This window comes from Sapajus apella, unplaced genomic scaffold (assembly GCF_009761245.1).
Source record: "Sapajus apella isolate SASKATOON/1434 unplaced genomic scaffold, GSC_monkey_1.0 scaffold96, whole genome shotgun sequence".
NCBI lineage: Eukaryota > Metazoa > Chordata > Mammalia > Primates > Cebidae > Sapajus > Sapajus apella.
Window position 1 is genome coordinate 5,628,705 of NW_022437036.1, and position 23,431 is coordinate 5,652,135.

Below are 23,431 nucleotides of genomic sequence, written 5' to 3' on the forward strand. Positions count from 1 at the left end.
CCACGGTGAAACCCCGTCTCTACTAAAAATACAAAAAATTAGCTGGGCATGGTGGCACATGCCTGTAATCCCAGCTACTCAGGAGGCTGAGGCAGGAGAATTGCCTGAACCCAGGAGGCGGAGGTTGCGGTGAGCCGAGATCGCACCATTGCACTCCAGCCTGGGTAACAAGAGCGAAACTCCGTCTCAAAAAAAAAAAAAAAATAAATCTCAGAATCTTATCTTCGAAATCTCTCTACATTTTACTTGCCCAAAATCTCAGCACAGGCCCCACGAATCCTTCCAGATTTCTCCCAACTAAGAGATTTTGCCATGTTTCTTCTAGTTTCTTTCCCAACAAATTACCCTGCCTAGCCCCTACAAATTCCACAAATTTAATCTTACCCTGACACCCTACTTGTATCACGTTAATTCCTCAAATCAAAAACCTCCTATAAGAGTAACCATTTCCCATGTAAAAGGCAATCAGTTCAGGTTTTCACAATCTGGCCCTTCTTGGATTTCTTGGTATCTCTTATTGGCAGGCCTCCCTTCTGCTCCAACAGCCATGCACATCACTCAGGCCACACATCATGCCCCTATGTCCTTATACCCAGCGATGTTCCCTTGTCATCATCAAAGTCTCCTCTTACCATGTCAGCCCTGCCTGACATGTTTCTTTTGATTCTCCCTTACTCTACTCACATCTCAATATACCCCATCTTTCAGGACTTAATCCACTAACAGAACTCTGTAAGGAATAGCCAGGCATGGTGGTGCATGCCTGTAGTCCCAGCTACTTGTGAGGCTGAGGCTGGAGGACTGCTTGAGCCCAGAAGTTTGAGGCTACAGTAAGCTATCAGAGTGCCATGCAAGATCCCAACTCCATAAATAAGTAAATAAATAAGGCCAGGCACAATGGCTCACACCTGTAATCCCAGCAGTTTGGGAGGCTGAGGTGGGCAGATCACTTGAGGCCAGGAGTTTGAGACCAGCCTGGCCAACATGGTGAAATCCTGTTCCATCTAAAAATACAAAAAAATTTAGCTGACTATGGTGGCACACACTTGTAATCCCAGCTACTGGGGACTCTGAGGCATGAGAATTGTTTGAACCCAGGTTGCAGTGAGCTGAGATGGCGCTACTGCACTCCAGCCTGGGTGACAGAAAGAGACTTTGTCAAAAATAAATAAATATAAAAATATATTAAAATTTAAATAAGAACTCTGGAAGGAAAAGTTCTCAAATTCCAGGGAGTATAAGAATCAGCAGGAATGGTTGTTACAATACAGATTGCTAGACCCCAACTCCAGAGTTTCTGAGTTAGCAGGGCTGGAGTGAAAATGAATACTCCAGTTTCTAACAGGTCCCCAGGTGGGCTGCTGCTGCTGCTGCTGCTGGCCTAGGGCCCACACCTGGAAAATCTGTGCTGTACTACACATCCTAACACTGCAGTTCCTGCTGAAACACCATCTCACACCCCAGTACCTACTGTGGGCACCTTCCTTTATTGAGAGACTGTCAACTCCAAGGCTCCTAGGCTCCTTCTGACATATTTGCCTTTCTCCCCAATTAGACTGAGACCAGAACTTAATGTTTTAACAGCTCACATTCTGGGTGCTAATTTGTATTTTTTTCATTAGCTGACAGGTTTGTGCCTTCTTCTCTTTCAACATTCAAAGCATTCCTGAATCATGCTTTCTCTAGAAATATCCTCAGAGAAGCCCAAAGAGTAAACACTCCTTTACCTACTCCCACCCCCGGCCCCAACCAGCTGGCTTTTCCTCTGTCCTGCTTCCCAGAGTCACTCCCTCCCTTTCAGGTGGCCAAGATAGGGCTTCCAGCTTCTGATGGCAGTGCCCTCAGCCTCACACTCCCCCTCCTCTCACACAGTCTGCACAGAGAAAGATTGTCCTCTACCATACTGCAATTACAGGGTCAGAATGAAGTCACTGATCTACTTTTTTGAGACTAATCAAAGACACGGACACATAAATGCCAACCAGAGCTCCTGATGAGCTGGAGATAACCCTCATTATCTAAACGAGGTGATATCATTCTAGCCTAAAGCAAAGAAATGTATTATTTCCTTTAGTGTCCTCAAAATGTTGAAATCATGACCCCCTTGCTGGACCTCTGCCTATTCAGGGGCCCATGGATGGAACTGTGAGTCTAGCAAGTAAATAATGAATGGTATCTATTGATAAATAAGTTAACACTGAAGTGTCTTTGTGTTCTCTACAGGATTTTCTAGTTCATGTATTCTGTCTGAGAAAACAAACTCCTCACAGTCTGATTAATTTATTTGTGCAGAGACTAGTACAAATGTACTGACAGGGAGGTCTCCTTTCTCCAGTATCAGCAGAAGATGAGGACTGCTATATACAGGCACTGGCCAAATAACAAGGCTTATTCACCCTTTTTTATAAATATCTTTTAAAATGTAAACCTTTTTCAAAATCCAACATACTTTTCAGTCTCCTCTAACATTTATAATGGAATACAACGTACCCTTTTTCTGATTACTTTTATGTTGTGACATGAACCCCCATTATATACCATCTTAGTGAGACCTGCAAGCTGTGTCTCTTGGGGTTGATCACCTAAAACATGGAGAACAGTTCCTCGAGGCTTATTCTCCCTGCACTTGCTCTCTGTGGTGTTCTTGCCCAGCCCATCCACTGTCTGCTATGCACTGTCACACCGCCGCTTTCAGCATGGCTACCTCTGTACCCCTTTCCCTTTATTCTGGTCTGTGATGAGCTGGCAACCAGAACTGGGTTAATGGTAAGTCTAAAGTAAGAGTAAACAAGACAAGATTCAAGACTGGAGAGCCCTCAAGTGTGTAAGTATGCAAGAACCCGTAATGAGTAAAAAGAACATCACTTTGGGTTCTTAAACTTTGCTTAATTTTTGCTTCTCAGTTATGCTGTACAGAGTTGAAGTCACCTTCAGCTAAATGAGGTAGACGAAATGTATTTGTTAAGTCCTCTTGATCTTGACATTGAAAACGTACAGAATAAACTGTGTCACGGTCACAAAAAAATGGAACACAGAATTCTTCCTTAAAAACCTAAGTATTACAGTAAACTTGTAAAAACCTTTAAAAGAATAATTAAGTTGAATTTTTGTTTGGTAATTTTCTTTTTTCTATTTTTGGTTTAATCTCATCTGGTGAAAAACATTAAAGATATCGTTTAAAGTATGAATGTGAGTTGTTCCTATCTGAGAGTAATAAGCCTGGTTCACGGAAACCATTTCTAAAAAGGTTTCGCTTATCAGAGACTTCCAAAGCAAATGATCAAACGAAGAAGAATGTTGCTGTTAGGACGCCCAAACTCCCCAAATACAGCTCCCACTATCAGTGCTTGATGGATAAATGTCTGGCGTCTTTGTCTAAGGGCTCTGTGCGCTTATACTCTGGTGCTATCACTTGAAAGGTGCAGCCACAGTTGGCTGGTCCGGGGCAACAAAACGGCTACATTAAACTGAGTCGGCAAAATCTTAAAAGGATTAATCAATAATTGCAGTACTACCTATTTAAATTAATTGACCAACATTTCCATGCAAGAAGAGTTGCTGATGTCCATTCTCTGTCCTGAGGGTTTTACTGGAAAGACTTTATGCTTTAAATGTGATTGAAAAGAGTGCTGAAAAGATCTGTATGTCAGGAATGAACACTGCTCCCTAATCCTTTGAATTCTAATTTAAAATACAGATACAGACACTGGGAGTTTTGTGTGTGTTTGTCTTTAATCCATTTTCAATTCCCAAGGTACACTTAGTAAAGTGTATCTGTACCTAAACACTGGTATCTTTAATGACTCTTTCCAATGTGCCCCTCCACACACAGATATTTTGCATTTCTAATTTGCCTGATACACAGGCAACCAACGTGCATAATTGAACTGCAAAATGGAAGCATGCTTGCTACTTTAGTGAAATTAGAATTCAGTGAAGGTTATAAAAATATTAAACTTAATATCATATTACAGGAAGCGTTAAGTATTTTTGATGGGCCCATAATTTTACCACTTCACCTGCTGTATCCGCTGGCAAACATGGTTTGGAATATTAATGGAAAACTCCCTCATTATTAAACTGCAGCATTAAAAAAAAAAAAAAATCCACAACCACTAACAGCTTACCACAAAGATATTTTCAGAAATTATGTGCCTTAAAAATATTTTCCCACCATACAGTTCAGAAAATAGATTTAATTTTATAAAGCTAGAACAAATGGGAAGATCCCCCACTGCCTCAAACAATTCGTTAATTCATAAAGTTCTTTATTCCTCACATTTGAAATCTCAGGAGGAAAAAAAATCCAACCTCCTCTTCTCCAATCATTATTTAAGTGTGCCTATTTTGCTGAGGTCCAGATTAAATAATTCAAAACCATCTCTAGTTGATAGCACATATCATGGAGCAAGGGGCCAAAAGCACAGCATTCTGGGCCAGGGAATGCAAACAGAAAGCCCCCTGCACCCCCTACCTAGATGTTGCCCCATCCAAAAAGCACAAACTCCAGAAGGGGCTACAATAAAAATGAGATGAGATGAGCACCTATGGAAAGGACAAAGAAAGGATTCAAATCACAGGTCCAAGGGACCAGATCCTAAAGCAACTCTTTGGGAAAGCCCACACATTATAATCCACTGACAAGAAAAGTTTAGGTTATGCCTGAGTCCAATGTTACTTTACCACCTAAGTTTATAAAAGCGAGTTTTTTTTAAGGACCCAATAAGTGATCTGCCATGTTCTGAAGAAAACAGAGCCTAAACTTTTGAAGCATAATGTAAGGTCCCTTGAACATCAGAGTAATGTGAAAAGGTGAGAAGAGCTTCACAGGGTATGTCTGAAAGACATCTGGCTTTCCATGTCACAATCTGGACTGGTGCGCCTTCAAAACCCTGACCCCTCTGGCCAGCACAAGTGCCAGCTCCATGGGCGGACATCATCATCACCATCAACCCTCCCTCTCTTCCCACCTTCCTGTCCCCCTCCTGTCTTTCTTTCCTTCCCCCTCCCTCCCTTCCTCCTTCCTCTATTGAAAATAATGATTTACGACCTTCCCTAACAACTAGTGCACCCCAAGGTTTTCAGAAATGGGAAAAATGCACTGGTTATGTCCTTCTCAGGTATGCAGCGACACTCTGGGTGGTGGGCAGGGCAATGCTAGCAGTATTTTAAGTTGATTTGGTGGCCACCTTTCTAAAGATTATATCTGAAAATTTACTAGCAACTTTTCACTATAAAACAAATGAATATTACAGAAGGAAGAAAAAACACAAATTTCTTCCCAAATTAAGAAAGGTCTGTAAATAAATAAAATGTAGGGGTGAACTGATTTCTAAACAGTCAATTCAAGCATTATGCAATCCACCTTCTTCAAAAATTAGCTGGTTTTTGTCAAAGGGAGAGGAAGAATAATGTAACCCCACTCTTGTACCATGCTGTTGATCATGCAGTATTTGTAAATATTCTGTAAGGTACATACTCTTCTCCCTACTTTACAAACGAGAAAACAAGAACCTAGAAAGGTTAACAGGTAGGTCAAAATTCAGCCAGCTGGTTAAACAGCATAACTGTCTTCCTGTTCCGGTTTCCTGACCTCAAATCCACCAATCTTTGAAGACAGCGGGTAAAACCAAGCTTGGCCATGTGTGCATCTGGGGAGAAGGGGGTGCTGGCTTTTGGATAATGGGTACTACCTGCCCACTGGTATCCTCCTCCTCCTGAGAACTCCATGAACTCACCAAGATGTCATTGTGTAGCTGTATTAATACCAAGAGGACCTCTGGACAAGGGCAGGGCTTTTTATCCCAAGCTATACATGTCTAATAAATGATGAAGTAGTCCCTCAGCACATACCACTGCAGCAAATGGGGCTAGCTCCTTTGCTGACTTGCACGGCTGTCCTGGAAATGCCATGATATCTGGCTTCACCTTGGTTCCCCTCAAGCACTGAGATAAATACCAAACAGTAACAAAGGAGCCCTTTCTAAGGTGCAGATATGATCTTGTCTCATTTAGGAAGAAAGTCTACAGACACATGGACATTTATTCTTCAACTGCTTTTTCCCCAAAATACATTAAACTTTGAGAATGATGGTACTTTTTATATTCATACATAAGTGGGGTCGTCCTCTTAAACACTACTGAAGCAGTTTAGTATGATAGAAAGAGCACTGGATCAGGAGCCGGGCCACTACCTTCAAATACCAGTGCTGCCATGACCATCCATGTGACCCTTGATGGTCATGCCATGTGCTTTACTTTCTTATCTGCCAAAGGAAGGCCATAACCACAAAGTCTTGGTCTTCCTTGAGTGAACAATCATAAATCAGAATAAAGGCAGAGTTCGTTTTTACTTTTTAAAAATTCTTATGATGGGGAAGAATGAATTTTCCTGAAAGACAGACAGAGACGCCAGGTACGATGGCTCACACCTGTAATCCCAGCACTTTGTGGGGGCCAAGGCAGGCGGATCACTTGAGGTCAAGTGATTCAAGATCAGCCTGGCCAATATGGTGAAACCCCATCTCTACTAAAAATACAAAAATTAGCCAGGTGTGGTGGCAGGTGCCTGTAATCCCAGCTACTCAGGAGGCTGAGGCATGAGAATTGCTTGAATCTGAGAGATGGAGGTTGCAGTAAGCCGCGCTCACACCACTGCGCTCCAGCCTGGGCAACAAAGTGATACTCCATCTCAAAAAAAGAAAAAGAGAGAGAGAGAGAGACATATACATACACCCATCCATATATATTTATATTTGGTATCAGAAAACACACCAACATTGTACAACTACCTACTGGGATTCTTTTATCCAGAAACCATGCTGCATTCCCTGTTCTTACTATGAAAATTGGTAATCCTCACCTAATGACAAACTTGCTCGAATGTGATATGGGCATGGAAATCGAGGGGAAGCAAACAGATAAAATACGGGAATAAAAGATTTCAGCTGCTCTTGATGTCACCAGAAAAATTTTAACCATACAGATCCAGGGGATATAGAAATGCCAAAATAGTAGTCCCTTCCTTTCTCCAGAGTGCTGCAGTCCAGAGCATGGGCTTCAGAGCTAGCCGGAATGATCCACATCTTGGCTCTGTCAATTGCTAGCTTCATGATCCTATGACTACCAGTCTCCTTCTTAGCAAAATGGAGGTAACAACACATCCCTCACAGGGCAGGTAAGAGAAATGACATGAGACAGTATATGTGCAGGTCCAGCATATAGAAGCCCCTCAATCAATGCTGGCTTCCACCCTTCTGACTTCTGGATAATAACCTGATTCAAGAGTCCACATCAGGTCTTGCAGACTCAGAGAAGCACAGGGGGAGAGCTGGCATGGGTGCGCCATAATGAGAGAGACCAACAGATGCAGGGAATAAGAGTTTGCAGAAATGATCAGATAATGAAACACCTTATATCTTTCCAAAGAGGTGAATCATTTTCTTTAAGGTGTCAAATGAATAGCCAAATGTACCACAATCAAAATCTATCATGGAAAAAGCCAGATAGGTACTCATGTCAAATGAGCAGTAGCTTTTATTGATGCAGAAGCCTCTGTGACACGGAGTCACCTGATATTTACAGGATAAATACACACTCCCCCATAGCTCCTTCTTAGCTACAGAAGTTCTAATGAACTCAAAGTTTATCCCATTTCTAAAATACATTTAAACTCCAACCAATCACTGACATCTCCTTAATTCTGAAATTCAATTCTCAATTTGGGCACTTTATCAGCATCTTTTCAAAAGTTGGACTTTGGAAAATATATGCACTCCCAGACAGAAGAAGAAAAAACCCATCAGACATGCACCAAACTGACACCCTTGAATATATTCCAATTTCCTCAGCCCTCATCTCCCTTAGCGTTTCACAATCAGTAACATGTAGTGGCCAATCACTGGAAATGACATGTGCTTAACGTCAGAAATCACTTAGCTTAAATAAGAAAATAACTCCATTTAGCTTTCTCCCACAAAGTAAAATTAAGTTTGTTTAGCCTTTTTCATTTATTGCCAAAGGGCAGATTTAATTTCAAGGGAGTGAAAACAAAACTCATTCTGAAGTAAAGTCTAAAGTTACCACTTCGGTTTTGCTCTATTGAGGTGCAAGGGGACTGTAAGCATTGAAGTAAGGAGGCATTAATTACGGAAAAACAGGCAACTGGGACCCAGCTTTTTGATCGGAGAAGGAGGGTTGTGGGGGAAGTGGAGAGAAGTCTATCATCTTTTGCTACCCTGCATTTACAAACTTTAAGAAAACCTATGGTCTAGGGGCCTTTTAGCCTGCCCTCCAGGTCTTCAATCTCGGGACTTACCAGAAACATTAATTGAGGCCCCTGCATCGATGATCCCGCTGTTGGGCCTCACACAATACCTACGTGGTGCTGTGGTCTTCACCTTAAAACACACATTTCGGTCTGTCGGGTTGCCAAGCTTTAGGTTGGTGGTGACAACATCGGTAAAGGGACCTGTAGAATGAGACAGAGACTGATTGGGGATTTCATGAGGAAAGTTTAGAAGGTTTATGGAAACGACAGCCATAAATACAATTAAGGGAAGATTTGAGATCCATGATTATCTCATTAACATGCTAATGGATGGAAGAGATGAGCTGAGGTTAATGCACTAGCAGTAAGAGCTAATATTTACCATGTTCCCAGTATTTCACCAGATATCTAGTGTAAGTGTTCTAACATGTGGCATCTCACTGAAACCTCACAACTTTATGATTATTGCTGTCTTACAGATGAGAAAACTGAGGCTTGAGGAAACAAATTACTTATCTAAGTTTTCATGATAGTGGTAGTGAGAATCTGTAACCAAATGGCTTGCATCTAAGGTCAGTTCTTACCCATGCTAAATACCGATTTCTATAATAACAATATGAAATCTAACAGGGAGAGTGTAAAGGACTAAGCTCAGTCCAAAAGTGTGTGAAGAGGAGCAGATGGAAGAAAGAGTTTGAGGTGTTAATGGTCTATAAACACAGAAACTCTCAACATTATAGTGTTACTGAAGAAAGCTTAATATCATCTTAGGCTATAGCAAGAAGTTCAGAGTCCTGCTGGGCAGTCCACATCTGAACCATTACAGACAGTATTAACTACTCGGGCTACCGAGAAGATTGAAACAGGCTCAGTGGCCTGAGGATTTTTTTTTTTTCTGGGACAGAGTCTCACTCTGTCACCCAGGCTGGAGTGCAGTGGTGCCATCTTGGCTCACTGCAACCTCCGCCTCCTGTGTTCAAGCAATTCTTCTGCCTCAGTCTCCAGAGTAGCTGGGACTACAGGCACGCTGATTTCAGCCTCCCAAAGTGCTGGGATTACAGGAGTGAGCCACTGTGCCCAGCCCTAAGGATATTTTTTATTACTATTATTTATTCGCTTCCTACTTTATTAGATTTTTTAATTAAAAAAGTAAAACATGCTTCTTGAAACAAACCAAACAATAAAAGATGTATAAACAGGAAGTTAATAAGCTTTCCCTTGTCCCCCGAGGTAACTAATATTAACAATACAGGAGATCTTTCCACATTATCTGTGCTTACACAAACAACACATGCACACATATGCAAGGGATGGGGGCTAAAAAATAATGAAATAATACTATTCCTATTACTCTGAAACTTGTTTTTCATTTACCCATCTATGGTGGACATGTGATCTCTGTGTTTATTAGTCAGGTGGGTTAGGATGAACTACAAAAACACAGGTCCTTTTCAACACCTTTTCAAATTCACGTATTTTTCACCTGTAAATCAGAATTTCTGTTTCCTCTAGGCAAGTTCTTTACTCTTGTCTTTACATTTACAAGGAGGCAGAAGGTGAAGGTAGGGAAAGGGAGTGTGCTTGTGTGTTCACAAACAAATATGTAATGTTGCTTCATTTGTTCCCCAAGAAGACCCAACAAAAATGTTCAAATTTGTGTTTTGAAAAATTTTTCAGTGAGACTCTAAGCTCCTGAGGGCAAGGATTATACCTTACCCATCTCTATAGCCCCAGCACTGTGCCTGGCATTGAATGAAGGTCTACAATCTATATATTCACGAAGAAGAAAACTACCTGTGAATTATCTCCAGCAAAATTAAAATCTCAGGCTGGTGTCTCTACTCTTGAGGTGCTCAAGGTATGAAAAAAGTCAGCCTGATATGGGCTTACCTTAACACGAATTAAAAAATCAAAAACAGTGATAAAGAAGGAAGGAAATGGTAGTCATTCCCAAAATCAAATGACAGCCAGTTCTGCTATGAGGCTTATTTTGAAAACACAAATTTGATCCAATGTGACTGATATGAGTATCAGGGAGAGAATCTGGGCATAAAATAATTTTTGCATTTGTTTCTGCATGATTTTATCTGCTATCAACACTAGGTGAACACAGAAAACTGCTCCTGACTAAACCTAGCTGCAAAGAAATACAGAAAACACACAAGCACACACACCTCACCCACCTACAGGATACCTCAGGTCACCTCGTGGATAATGAGCCACACCTGTCCGCAGCTGGTGGTACAACTTTTCATACGATTTCAGGTGATCCTCCTTACTTCACATCATAGTAACACAGGAAACAACTCTTCTGATGTCCATATCGACAGACAAAATTTGGGTCTTTTTCAAGAAAAGTGCCGTATCTGCTGTAGCATTTGTCTTTTACAAGGACCCTATCTTCGTGCATATGTCACCAACAGTCTTTGAGTACTGTGCCCCTAACCACACTTCCCTCATAAGCCCTGTGGTTGTTACCGAGCTATTCTGTATAGCGTGGTGATTCCAAGAACGCATTACAGCAGAACTGACTATACTACTGCATCATCCATTGTTTCGTGAATTATTATGCCAAACACTGTTCTCATTCCACAAGCAGTGAGACCTTCACAGATGAAACACTCCAAGAGAATTTCTCCATTTGCTTACCTTTCTATCACAAACAACCCTATCACTACATTCTAAGTCAGCTCCCCATGGGAAACTAAGAGTACAGAGGAGGCCAGGAACCTGTGGCCCAAAAGGATTTTCAGCTACAGTAAGGGAGAGCCAGATGCTGACGCCGCTCCATCCTTGCATCAAAGTTCTTGGCATAAAAGGGAGCAATAGGACACTTGGTGCTGAGGCAGTGCTAGGGAGATTACGGAGGCAGCACTCTCTGTGACTACCCTTTTCCACTCTCCAACACAAGCAGTCTGACTCATAATAAAGGTGGAAAAAAGTCTGACCTCCTAGTAAGTCTCTTTGCTTGCTTAAGGAGTGGATCGCTTCAGCACTCACAGGGTGGGGGAAAAAGAATAACTATGCGAGCTCTGATTTTCTAGGGTCAAACACACACACACAGACAGGCATAAGGGGCACACAAACCTATGAGGGCACAAGCAAATCACCATATACATGCATTCCCTAACCCTCATCTGAAAACCGCAACTCAGAAGAACTCCACATAAGCACAGCAGCACCACAACGCTAGGGGAAGGAAGAAAAAAGTTGACAAAAATACACATGACATAAAGGGAAACCTGAAAAGAGGTGAGCTTTCAAATATAAAGCCTAGGGATGAAAGGTACTCAATGACAGTTTGAATGTGATTCAAAAACTCTCAGGCCACAAAGCGTTCTAAATCTAAGCTTAAAGTTACCAGTTTCAACAAGATTCTGCCTCAAAAATATGCAAGTTTCTTCAGATCAGAATGCCAAGAATTCACAATGGCCCCCAAAACATCCAAAAATACATAGATCTTTTCTTCTAAGATGTTTTGAAGTACAGTGAGAGTAGAAAATAGAGATGCTAGCAAGATTTCACTGTGATGAAATGAAGAATACTTACTAGCTTCCAGCTCAGCTTCTAGTGTCTTTTCCTTCCCTCTCCCCCTTATGAAGTTGTGGTGTGGAGATCCCAAATTTAAGTATTTGTTTATTCCTTACACTGACCTTTTTTTTCAAGGTACTTGAACAAAAATAAACCAAATTTAAATGTAAACACTTAAATGTTTTTGAAAATTTCCGGCCGGGCACGGTGGCTCACACCTGTAATCCCAGCACTTTGGGAGGCCAAGGCAGGTGGATTACCTGAGGTCAGGAGTTCAAGACCAGCCTGGCCAACATGATGAAACCCCATCTCTAAAAAAAAAAAAGAAAATATCCCCAGGTTAATCAATTAACTGCTATTACACAGCAATCTTAATGGTGCTTCAACTTATATAAATCACATAAAAGGAAGTCTAAATTGTTAAAAGACAAGCAATATTTATAATAACAAACAGGATAAAATAAACATCCCAGATTTCTCCCTCAACAATCCTGCATCTTTATGTGCTTGGAATTTCTTGGCCTTTTACAGGCTTTCAATTGTAAAAATGTGGAGGGAGCTATACCTGAAAACATACGCAATGAAACAACATTATTGGTAAAATACCAAAGTCCCAGCAAGATGTTTTGTAAGAGCACACCAACTCTTCTCTCCCTACTCTGGGTTATTTACTCTAAGAATTTTATTGAAAATAAATTCTAGCCGGGCGCGGTGGCTCAAGCCTGTAATCCCAGCACTTTGGGAGGCTGAGGCGGGTGGATCACAAGGTCAAGAGATCGAGACCATCCTGGTCAACACGGTGAAACCCCGTCTCTACTAAAAATACAAAAAAATTAGCTGGGCATGGTGGCGCGTGCCTGTAATCCCAGCTACTCAGGAGGCTGAGGCAGGAGAATTGCCTGAACCCAGGAGGCGGAGGTTGCGGTGAGCCAAGATCGCGCCATTGAACTCCAGCCTGGGTAACAAGAGTGAAACTCCGTCCCAAAAAAAAAAATAAATAAAATAAATTCTATTCGATTTGAGTAATTATAGGAAATAAACCATGTTAGTGTTCTCTTTTTCCCCTGTATTAATGGATTCGAATACAAAAAACCCTCAATAAAAATGATGTAAAGGCTTATGAGCATCATTCAGATTTTTACTAGTCACTTTCATTTCATAAAACTGCCATTTCCATTAAAGCATTATGTAAAAAATGGGATTTTACTATACCAACATGCATATTTATCACCAATGAATTTAAACATTGCTTATCAAGTAGAGTCAATTTTACAAATGAAACCTCCTTCTAAACTTCGAATTTTTCTTTCAGAGATTAAAAACATGATGTGTCTCTAGAACCACAGAATATACTTTTAACCATTTTTAATCTTCTATTCCTCATTTCAGATAATATCTGTACAAAACTAGTAACTAAGCATCTAAAATGTGCAATGGGAGGTTAAAAAATGAAGAAATATGAAATTGGGAGAAATTGGCAGTACTCTTTGAAACTGTTACTCTTTTTAATAACGTAAACAATGCCCTGTATGTGCTAGAATATGCATATATTCATCTGTGAAAATTTTTGTGAGTTTGTTGAAGATGCTTATGAAACATCACTAACTAACTGAAAATGAATTCCCTGACATGCTCTAAAAGGTATTTAGATAAAACTAAACACAGTATAATCTATTTCCTCCACCTTTCCCCAGGACCCACTGTGCTTGGATTTTGGTCATTTTAAATTGTATTTAAGACAGTAAGAGGAGCTAGAATTGACCTGTTTTAGAAAGTAAATAGTACAGTACCAGCAAAAGCTTGCATACCATTAGAAGTGAAAGAAGAAACAGTTGCTTTTTACTCTTAATTACCAAAATTAGGCCTTAAGTTGTAAAGTTCTGGTTTAAAGGTCAAAGAAGACAGTCACAATCCAGCACAACATTAAGAGGTCAGGTTCCAGGTGTTGAAAATGTCATTAAAAAAGTGGCTGAATAAACTTATCAATCAGGAAACCAAAGAGCATTTTGTGGAAAAAGTATTCCATTAAATCTTTAAACAGTCTCCTGATCGACATATGATTTAAATGCTTTTCTGTAATTATTCATTCAAGACCCATGGAAGAAAAAAAATAAAACTCTTCCTTTCAAGAATAAAAGTTCATATCCCATCAAATTATAAAAAATAACAGTGAAAATTCCCAGTGAAATCCAAACTCAGTGTAGGCCTTACCTATCTGGATTATCTCAAGCATAGCATATCATCCCATCCAAGCAAGATAGAAGTTTTTAAGGAGTAAATATATAATTTTAACTTTTTTTTTTTTTTGAGACAGAGTCTTGCTCTGTTGGGGTCAAATAGCATGATCTCATCTCACTGCGACCTCCACCTCCCAGGTTCAAGCAATTCTTGTGCCTCAACCTCCCAAGTAAGCTGGGACCACAGGCACGAGCCACCACACCTGGCTAATTTCTGTATTTTTAATAAAGACAGGGTTCCACTACATTGGCCAGGCTGGTCTCAAACTCCTGACCTCAAGTGATCCACCTGCCTTGGCATCCCTAAGTGCTGGGATTACAGGTGTAAGCCATCGTGTCCAGCCATAATTTTACTTTTAACTCAGCAATTCTACCAGAAAATAACTATGAAAATATACTTAGACACCAAACTATAAAGCTCCTAGAAGATAACAGAATAAAATCTAGATGACCTTGGATTTGGAGATGACTCTACTTACAGTACCAAAACAAAATCCATGAAAAAAAAAAACTGACAAGCTGGACTTCATTAAAAATAAAACCATCTGCTCTGCAGAAGACAAGCCACAAGCCAGAAGAAAATATGTGCTAAAAACATATCTGAATAAAATACTGTCAACCAAAATATACAAAGAACTCTTAAAACTCAACAATATGAATATGAACAACCCGATTTTAAAATGGGCAAAAGATCTGAACAGCCACCTCACCAAAAATGTACAGAGAGCAAACAAACATGTGAAAAGATGTCTAGCTGGGCACAGTGTCTCATGCCTATAATCCTAGCACTTTGGGAGGCCAAGGAGGGTGGATCACCTGAGGTCAGGAATTCGAGACCAGCTTGGCCAACATAGTGAAACCCTGTCTCTACTAAAAATACAAAAATTAGCTGGGTGTGTTGGCCCACACCTGTAGTCCCAGCTACTGGGGAGGCTGAGGCAGGAGGATCACTGGAATTGGGAGGCAGAGGTTGTAGTGAGCCAAGATTGTGCCACTGCACTTCACCCTGGGTGACAGAGTAAGACTCCATCTCAGAAAGGAAAAAAAAAAAAAAAAAAAAAAAAAGACGTCCAATGAGATACTACTACACAACTATTAGAATGGCCAAATTCTAAAATACTACCAATACCAAGTGTTGGTGATGATGTGGAACAACAGGAACTCTCATTCACTGCTGGTGGGAATGCAAAATGGTGCAGCCACTTGGAAAGACCATTTGGCAGTTTCTTAGAAAACTAAACATAGTCTTACCACACAATCCATCAATTACACTCCTTGGTATTTACCCAAATAAGTTGAAAACTTAAGTCCACACAAAAACCTGCACATGGATGTTTACAGCAGCTTTATTCACAACCAAAACGTAAAAGTAACCATGATGCCCTTCAGTAGGTGAGTGGACAAAATAAGCTGTGGTATGTCCAGACATTGAAATAGTACTCAGTGCTAAAAAGAAATGAGTTGTCAAGCCATGAAAAGACATGGAGGAGCCTTAAATGCACAGTCCTAAGTGAAATCAGCAGTCATTATGAAAAGGTAGCATACCATATGATTTTACTCTATGCCACTCTGGAAGAGGCAAAACTACAGAGACAATATAAAGATAAGGTGTTGGCTGGGCATGGTGGCTCACACCTGTAATCCAGCACTTTGGGAGGCTGAGGGGGGACGGATCATTTGAGGTAGGTCAAGAGTTCGAGACCAGCATGGCCAATATGGGAAACCCTATCTTTAATAAAGCTACAAAAATTGGCTGGGTATGGTGGCACACACCTGTAATCTCAGCTACTCCTGGGGGAGCGGAGGCAGATTACCCCACTGTACTTCAGCCTGGGCGATGGAGTGAGACATTGTCTCAGAAAAAAAAAAAAAAGATCAAGTGTTGATAGAAGTTAAGAGAGGAAAGAAACAGGAGGAGCCTAGGGGATTTTTAGGACAGTGAAAATACTCTGATAATATAATGGTGGATACACATCATTACATATTTTTCAAAGCCCACAGAATGTACAACACTAGAAATGAATCCTAATGCAGACTATGGACTCTGGGTAACAATGACGTGTCAATGAAGGTTCACCAATGGTAACCAATGTACCACTCAGTGTAGGATGTTGCTAGTGGAGTGGGCTATTAGCATGTGTAGGGTAGGAGTTACATGAGAATTCTGTGTATACTTTCTGCTCAGTTTTCTTGTGAACCTAAAACTTCTGGTGAACCTAAAACTGTTCTAAAATATAGTTTATTTTTTATTATTATTTTTTTTTTTTGAGATGGAGTTTCGCTCTTGTTACCCAGGCTGGAGTGCAATGGCGCGATCTCGGCTCACTGCAACCTCCGCCTCCCGGGTTCAGGCAATTCTCCTGCCTCAGCCTCCTGAGTCGCTGGGATTATAGGCACGCGCCACCATGCCCAGCTAAAGTTTATTTTTTTAAAAAAGAGGAAAGGGAAAGGCATTTGGTCTTCTATATTAATTCACTTTTGTTAGTATCCCCCTTAACATTTCTGATATTATTGAGATCTTGAAAATATATATCTGTACTGTATATGTATGTGTATACATACATGAAGATCATTTGTTGTGCAAAGTGATTGCTCCTCTTCCTTTTCTAGAGTTCATGAAATTCTGGTGTCACAAATACACAGTCTTCTTTTGTAATTTATCTTCTGATGTAGCTACAATACTTTGAAACTCACACTATTTGTGTTACCAAATAAGTTACAGACCCATTTGATATATAATCTATCAGGTCTCAGCTTTCCAGATATAAGTTTAAAGTTATTAGCTTCGCAACAGTTTTTTTCACTCTGCATAAAAAAAGCTATATTATTTTATACTCTTGCAAACACAATTTAGGTACAATATCTTTCGTTTTCACAGCCTCTCCAAAAAATGAGTTGCCATATTTCACTTCAACTCTAAAAAGATTACCTTCTGTGAAGGTAATAATCTGTCTCCAGAAGCGTACAACTTTTGATGGATTTTGTTAAGACATTAAAAGTGTGCTTGAGGTTTCAATACGGTAGACTCTGTATGTGGGAAAAATACATTAAAATGGAGGGACAGAGGCCTTCTAAAGTAAAACCTGTTGGATATCTTATAAATATTTTTAAATTTTACCCTTTGACAGTATATTTTCATTAAAAAGTATCCTATTGCTTTCTGCTTTCCATATCCATCTGCAATGCACCAATCCCCACATTATTGCTTTTCTTGTTTATGTAAATCTTCCCCTTCTAGAATGGAAACTCTACCAACACAGATGTTTTTGTCCTTCTTGTTCATTACTGATCAGCACCTAGAACACTTGCAGGCATAGAACAGACGCTCAATATATTTGCTGAATGAACAAATGACTATACCATGCTTCCATCTACTTCACACAATGGCTGTTTTCTTCCTCCACACCCCCTGTATGCACATGCAGGCTCTGGGTGAACAAATTCTGAGACTACTGCTGCTCCGATTCCAGCATCACACCCTTTTCATCTTCTGCACAGGATATATTCTGTTTGTTCCTTTCCTGTTTCCACATGGGGTGGGTGGTGGAGGGTGCTCATCCTATTCATCACCAGATCCTCCGAACTACTAGAACGGTGCCACACACATAGCAAAAATATATGCTGCATGAACACAAGACTTCCTCAGAGGTAACTGTACTCTGATTCTGCTGCACTTCCTGTAAACAGACACCTACTTCAAAACCTGGATCTGAAATCATTCTAAATCTGTGCTGCTTATATATAGGTCGAAGGTATTAAAAATGCTCAATGTGTCAACAATGCTTTCATCATAATTATTCTATGGTGATTTTTTTAAAAGCTGCCCCCTTCCTAAAAAATGAAAGATACCATACTAACAGATTCAAAGAGAGTGAGCTCCTAAATAACCTTGAACTCAAGAATAAAGACACTGGAGAGCTTTTCTTAAAAATCTATTTTCTTGATTGAATTGTTAGCTCACACATTAAATCGATGCTTTAGAAACAAAAACAAAGCTTCACAACCAACGTGTTTTAATTATAGACATTATATTCCAATATTTCAGCAGAGAGCCTAATCATATAGCTCTTATTTTGAAACAAACACACAAAAAGAACCCTACACATAGACACATAACTTTCCTGAAGAACTCTTAGAATGCAAAGTGTTTTAAATTAATAAAGTATCCTCCTGATATCCTCAGGAAACAGCCAGCTACTGAGAAACATCACACCTGTTATTGCAGCAAGAGAAATCAACACCAAGAACTCTCAGTGATGATACCATCAAAGGCACACCAGAAGCCAGCTTGATTGAAATAGAGTATCCCAGCCTTGCAGGCTGCTTACTCAATTCACTAGTTTCCTAGCTCAGGGCAGAAAGAAACAAAACTCAGCCTGCCATCACCTCCATGGGTGGGAAAACTAAACCACAAGGCATTCTATTATTGTGTAAGAATTCCTAAGATCAAACTCAGGAAAGCTACCTGAAAAAAATAGAAAGTTAGACAGTAAGGAACAGCCTAGAAAACTAAGATATTTGTAGTTTATATAACAGATAAATGATTAGAATTCAAAATATAGAAAGAATTACCTTACAATAAAGATTCTAAAATCTCAAGGAGGAATACTACACAACACTTTAAAAGAATAAACTAGATCTATATTTCAACAATTGATGGGTCTCAAAAACATGTTAAGTCATCCATATACCATGATACTACATTATATGATCTAGAAAAAATATGGAAATAGTTCACATTAAATTCCTCTGGAGAATTAAAAAACAAGGAGGGAGTATGAATCAGCAGATATGGAGTACAGATGTGTCATAAATTACTAGTGAAGTGTTACTTGTTTTGTTAAAGAAAGCTTTAAAACAAGTCTAACAAATTATTAACATTTAGTTACTCTGTATTGGGATATTTATTATATTATGTGTATTTTTCTGTACTTAAAATTCTTTTCATATACAGAAAGCTATCTGTAGTTTATGTGAGATTCAAACAATGTTCTTTTGAATTTTCTACTTGTTCAAACTTGTAAACTTGTTGAAAACTGACAAACCAACATTGAGAGTCATGCTTACATAATTTATAAAAATCAAGGTTATCACTTAAAACATGTTTAAAGTTGCTGTGATCTCATTAATTCAAGACAAAGACCCATGTCTACAATTCTGACAAAAGTTGTTGTATGAACTTCAAAGACTAGAAGCCATCTAAAGATAAATACTGTCACTACTTTTCTTTAATGCACTAGATTTTTTTTTCTAAATAGAAAAATGGCTAAAAGTAGTACATAAGCGCTGAAGCTTCATACATTCTATCTATATCCAGTACTAAGACAGATTATAGTGCAGTTGAAGATTATTCACAGATAAATTTTATATCTGTTTTAAAAGGATTTTATAGATTTCATAAACTGAATTTTTTCAATGCACTCTTTATTCCATTGACTAACAAAAATCTAGTAATTATTCTCTACTTGAAAGACCAGGCTGGGCGCGGTGGCTCACGCCTGTAATCCAAGCACTTTGGAGGCCAAGGCGGGTGGATCACCTGAGGCCGGGAGTTCAAGACCAGCCTGACCAACATGGTGAAACCCCGTCTTTATTAAAAAAAAAAAAAAAGAAAGACCAAAATTTCTGATTACAGTTCTCACAAAAATAAACAAAAAGATAAGCAATATTCTACTCCAAATAAAATTCTATCTAAATAGAAGAGTGGCAAAAAATGATTCACATTTTACACAAAGCAGGATGAGTCAAGACAGATAATATCCCCAAGTTAGGGGTATGAGTGATAAAATAGCACGGGGTCCCAATTTCTCGTGGTTGTAGTTATTTTAACAGTTCAAGTCAAATACAAAAAGTCAGTATCAATAGAAGTAAAAACTTCCCAAAAGTGTTCCATCTTTAGAGGAGATAACAGCATGTGAAAAATCCTCCATACCAAAATCAACACATCCAATTCATACCAGATACACAGAAGAGTGGAGCAGAACACATTTAGCATTCTGCACCTTGATGATCCAACTGGAATTTTCAATTTGTGAACAATGAGAAACAGCAGAACATGGTTTATCAGTTAGTGCGTAATCTGGTCTGGTTCCTTTTCAATAGAGAGCCTAAGTGGCTATATCAGTGTTAAGTGATTATCAACCAGGTCAGCAGCTTCTTAAACTCAACAAGAGGCCAGGTGAAAGGCTGAGACCAGGATGAAAAACATCTTCTATTTTCCCCTTTCTCTGCCTTTGGAAATTATGCTCATTCTTCAAAGTTTTGCTCAAATGTCTTCTCTTTTGGAAAGGTTTACCAAATCTCTTCAGTTAGAAGAAATTATTCCTTACTGTTCTATGTCACAACAGCAAGCTGATTGCCAAATTTATATCTGCAGCCTGGCCTTCTCCGATGAGGTCCAGACTCAACTACCTATTTAACATCTCTCTTAGCAAGTGTACTGAGCTTCTCAAGTTTCTCATGTCCAAACAGCATTCACGATTCCCACTCTCCTCCCTCAAATTCACTGCTTCTTCTATCTCAGTAATGAAACCACCACTCACCCAACAGCTTAGGCCCAAAGCAGTTATTACCTTAGTTTTCTCTCTCTTCTACATTTAATCTATCAGCGAGTTCTGCTGGTTCTATCATCAAAATATCTGAGCACCTCTCCCCACTTTCTTTCCACTGCCACCACCCTGGTCCACGCCACCATCTCTTTGGCACTCTAGGTCTGGGTTACTGTGGCAGCCTTATGGCTCCCACACATACCATACCACCACGCACACATCTCCCACAGCCTACTCTCCTCACACCAGCCATTGTTTTTAAAAATAGACTCCTGGCATGGAGGCTCACGCCTATAATCCCAGCACTTTGGGAAGCTGAGGTGGGTGGATCACTCGAGGTCAGGAGTTCAAGACCAACCTGGCCAACACTGTGAACCCCTGTCTTCACTAAAGGTACAAAAATTAGCCAGGCGTGGTGGCACACACTTGTAGTCCCAGCTACTTGGGAGGCTGAGGTAGGAGAATTGCTTGAACTGGGAGTGGGTAGGTTACAATGAGCTGAGATCATGCCACTGCACACTCCAACCTGGGCAACAGACCCAGATTCTGTCTCAAAAAAAAAAGACTCCTGGCTGGGCACGATGGATCAAGCCTGTAATCCTAGCACTTGGGAGGCTTGAGCTCAGGAGTTCAAGACCAGCCAGGGCAACATGGTGAAACCCTGTCTCTACTAAAAATACAAAAATTAGCCTGGCATGGTGGCACGTGCCTGTAACCCAGCTACTCGGGAGGCTGAGGCAGAAGAATTGCTTGAACTTGGGAGACGGAGGTTGCAGTGAACCAAGATCGTTCCACTACACTCCAACCTGGGTGACAGAGCAAAACTCTGTCTCAAAAAAAAAAAAAAAAAAAAAATGCTCCTGCTCAGAATCCTCTGTGGCTTCCCATCTCACAACAAAATCCAAAGTTCCTCTTGTGGCCTGCCTACCAGCAAGGCTCCTGCCCTCTTCTTTCAGCTCATCTCCTAGCAGGCCCCTCTTTCACCCTGGTGCAAAAGTAATGACCTTGCTACTCCTTGAACACACCAAGCTCATCACCACCTCGCACTTGCCCTTCCATCAGTCTGTAATGCTCTTCCCAAATGTCTCCACGGTTCACATACTCATTTTATATAGGTCTCAGTTCGAATATCGCCGTCTCAGTAAAGTGACCTTCCCTAATCACCCTACTTAAAATTGAATCCTCTTATCTTTCATTGTTTTTAGTTTTTTTCCCCCATTTATCACCTACTACATGAACACATCATATATAATTTTGTTTTTATTTAATGCACATCTTCCCCACTAGAAGAAGAGCTCCACAGGGTAAAAGTTTCTGATCTCAGCCTCTCAAGTATCCAGAACAATGACTGGCATGCTACAGGTACTCAATAAGTAACTGATGAAGACAATGGTCCAGGTGTTGTGCTAGGCTCTCAAGCTGGAGAGAGAAACAGGGCACTGTGGCTCCCACCCAGAACACACAGGACAATCTTGGGGCCCATCCAGAATTAATGAATCAGAATCTCCGAGACTGAGACTCCATAACGATTTTACCTTTTTAAAAAATTATCAAATATGACATTAGCTCATATTTAACAGCGCCAGATCTACTCTAAGCACTTTACATGTGTTAATTTTCATCTTCCTAACATAACCCAAAAGGAGGAATCTGAGGCACAGAGAGGTTAATTCCATCATTGAAGGACACATGACTTTCAGATGACAGATCTAGGGTTCACACTCTTAACTGCTGATCAGTATACTGCCTCTCACTGCATTGAACACTGTATGAAAGGTAATCTATAGAGCACCCTATCAAAAGGGGAGGGTGAGCGGCACAGGGAACTGATCACTGAGGCAAGCCCTGGAGTCTGAAAAGCAGGTAACACAAAGTACGCTTTGAGCTGTCGAAGGCTTGGGTGAAAGTACAGTGTGATAAAGCCTTGTAAGGGTCTTTTGGGCGCATCACATGGCTGAAGAGGAAGTGGTACGAGCGAGGTAAATGAAGCTGAGGCTAGAAAGACGCAGTGTGGTCTGACTTCGAACAGCTTTGCTGTTAGCCTAAGAATTTTGTGCATGAACCTGTCCGCAAGATCCAGAGAGCAAATGAATGTTTTAAACCAAGAAACGACATCAAATTTCAATTTTTAGAAAAATATCTCTGGAAACTGTATAAAGGAGAGTTTGAAGGGTAAGGGAAGCAGGTAGACAAATTAGAGATAGAATGTTGAGACACAGTGCTACTACACTAGTCTGGAAAGGAAAGGACCTATACAGAGGATACGACAGCAGAATACAAAGAAGCAAAAGGGCACAGAAGATGCTGCTGATTTAAATGGACTGAATAGCTGTGAAAGGTTATGGAAAAGGGGGAGTGAAAGACAAGTTCAGGATTTCCAGCTTGCCAAGTTGGTGCAAGGGCTATTCCCAATATCCAGAAGCCACAGTCAGCAAGGATAAGAGGGTAAACTGTAAATACAGCGTGGAACATGCTGAGTCTGAGGTGTTCTCATGACAACCAGATAGACAGGGGTGTCCAGCAGGCTGACAGATCAAAAGATCTGCTTGGAGATACAGATTTGCAAGTTTTCTGTGCAGAAATGGAAGACAAAGGCATTATTAATGAGACAATATTAACAATGAGAATTGTTAAATTGAGAAGACTAAAGCCAGAACCTGAGAAACATCAATATCCAGTAAAAGAGATGAAAAAGAGGTGAACAGTTCATCAGAAAAGTCAAAGACAAGTATCACAGAGAAAAACCTGGGGAACTAAGAAGGATTACAATGGAGGGCTGAGGTCTGAAAGAAAGAAGGGTGAAGATATCAGAAACTGTTATTCACTGCTTCCCCAAAATTAGCTGT

General features: G+C 40.2%; 1 protein-coding gene across 2 annotated transcripts in view; it reads right to left on the reverse strand.

Moving 5' to 3' along the window:
- VAPB (VAMP associated protein B and C) overlaps positions 1 to 23,431 on the reverse strand; it is a 53,540-nt gene that overhangs the window by 16,906 nt on the left and 13,203 nt on the right. For both annotated transcript variants that reach the window (XM_032257193.1, XM_032257194.1), the window contains exon 2: positions 8,318 to 8,470. In XM_032257193.1, the coding sequence (XP_032113084.1) occupies positions 8,318 to 8,470 (153 nt within the window). The remainder of the gene's footprint in view (positions 1 to 8,317; positions 8,471 to 23,431) is intronic.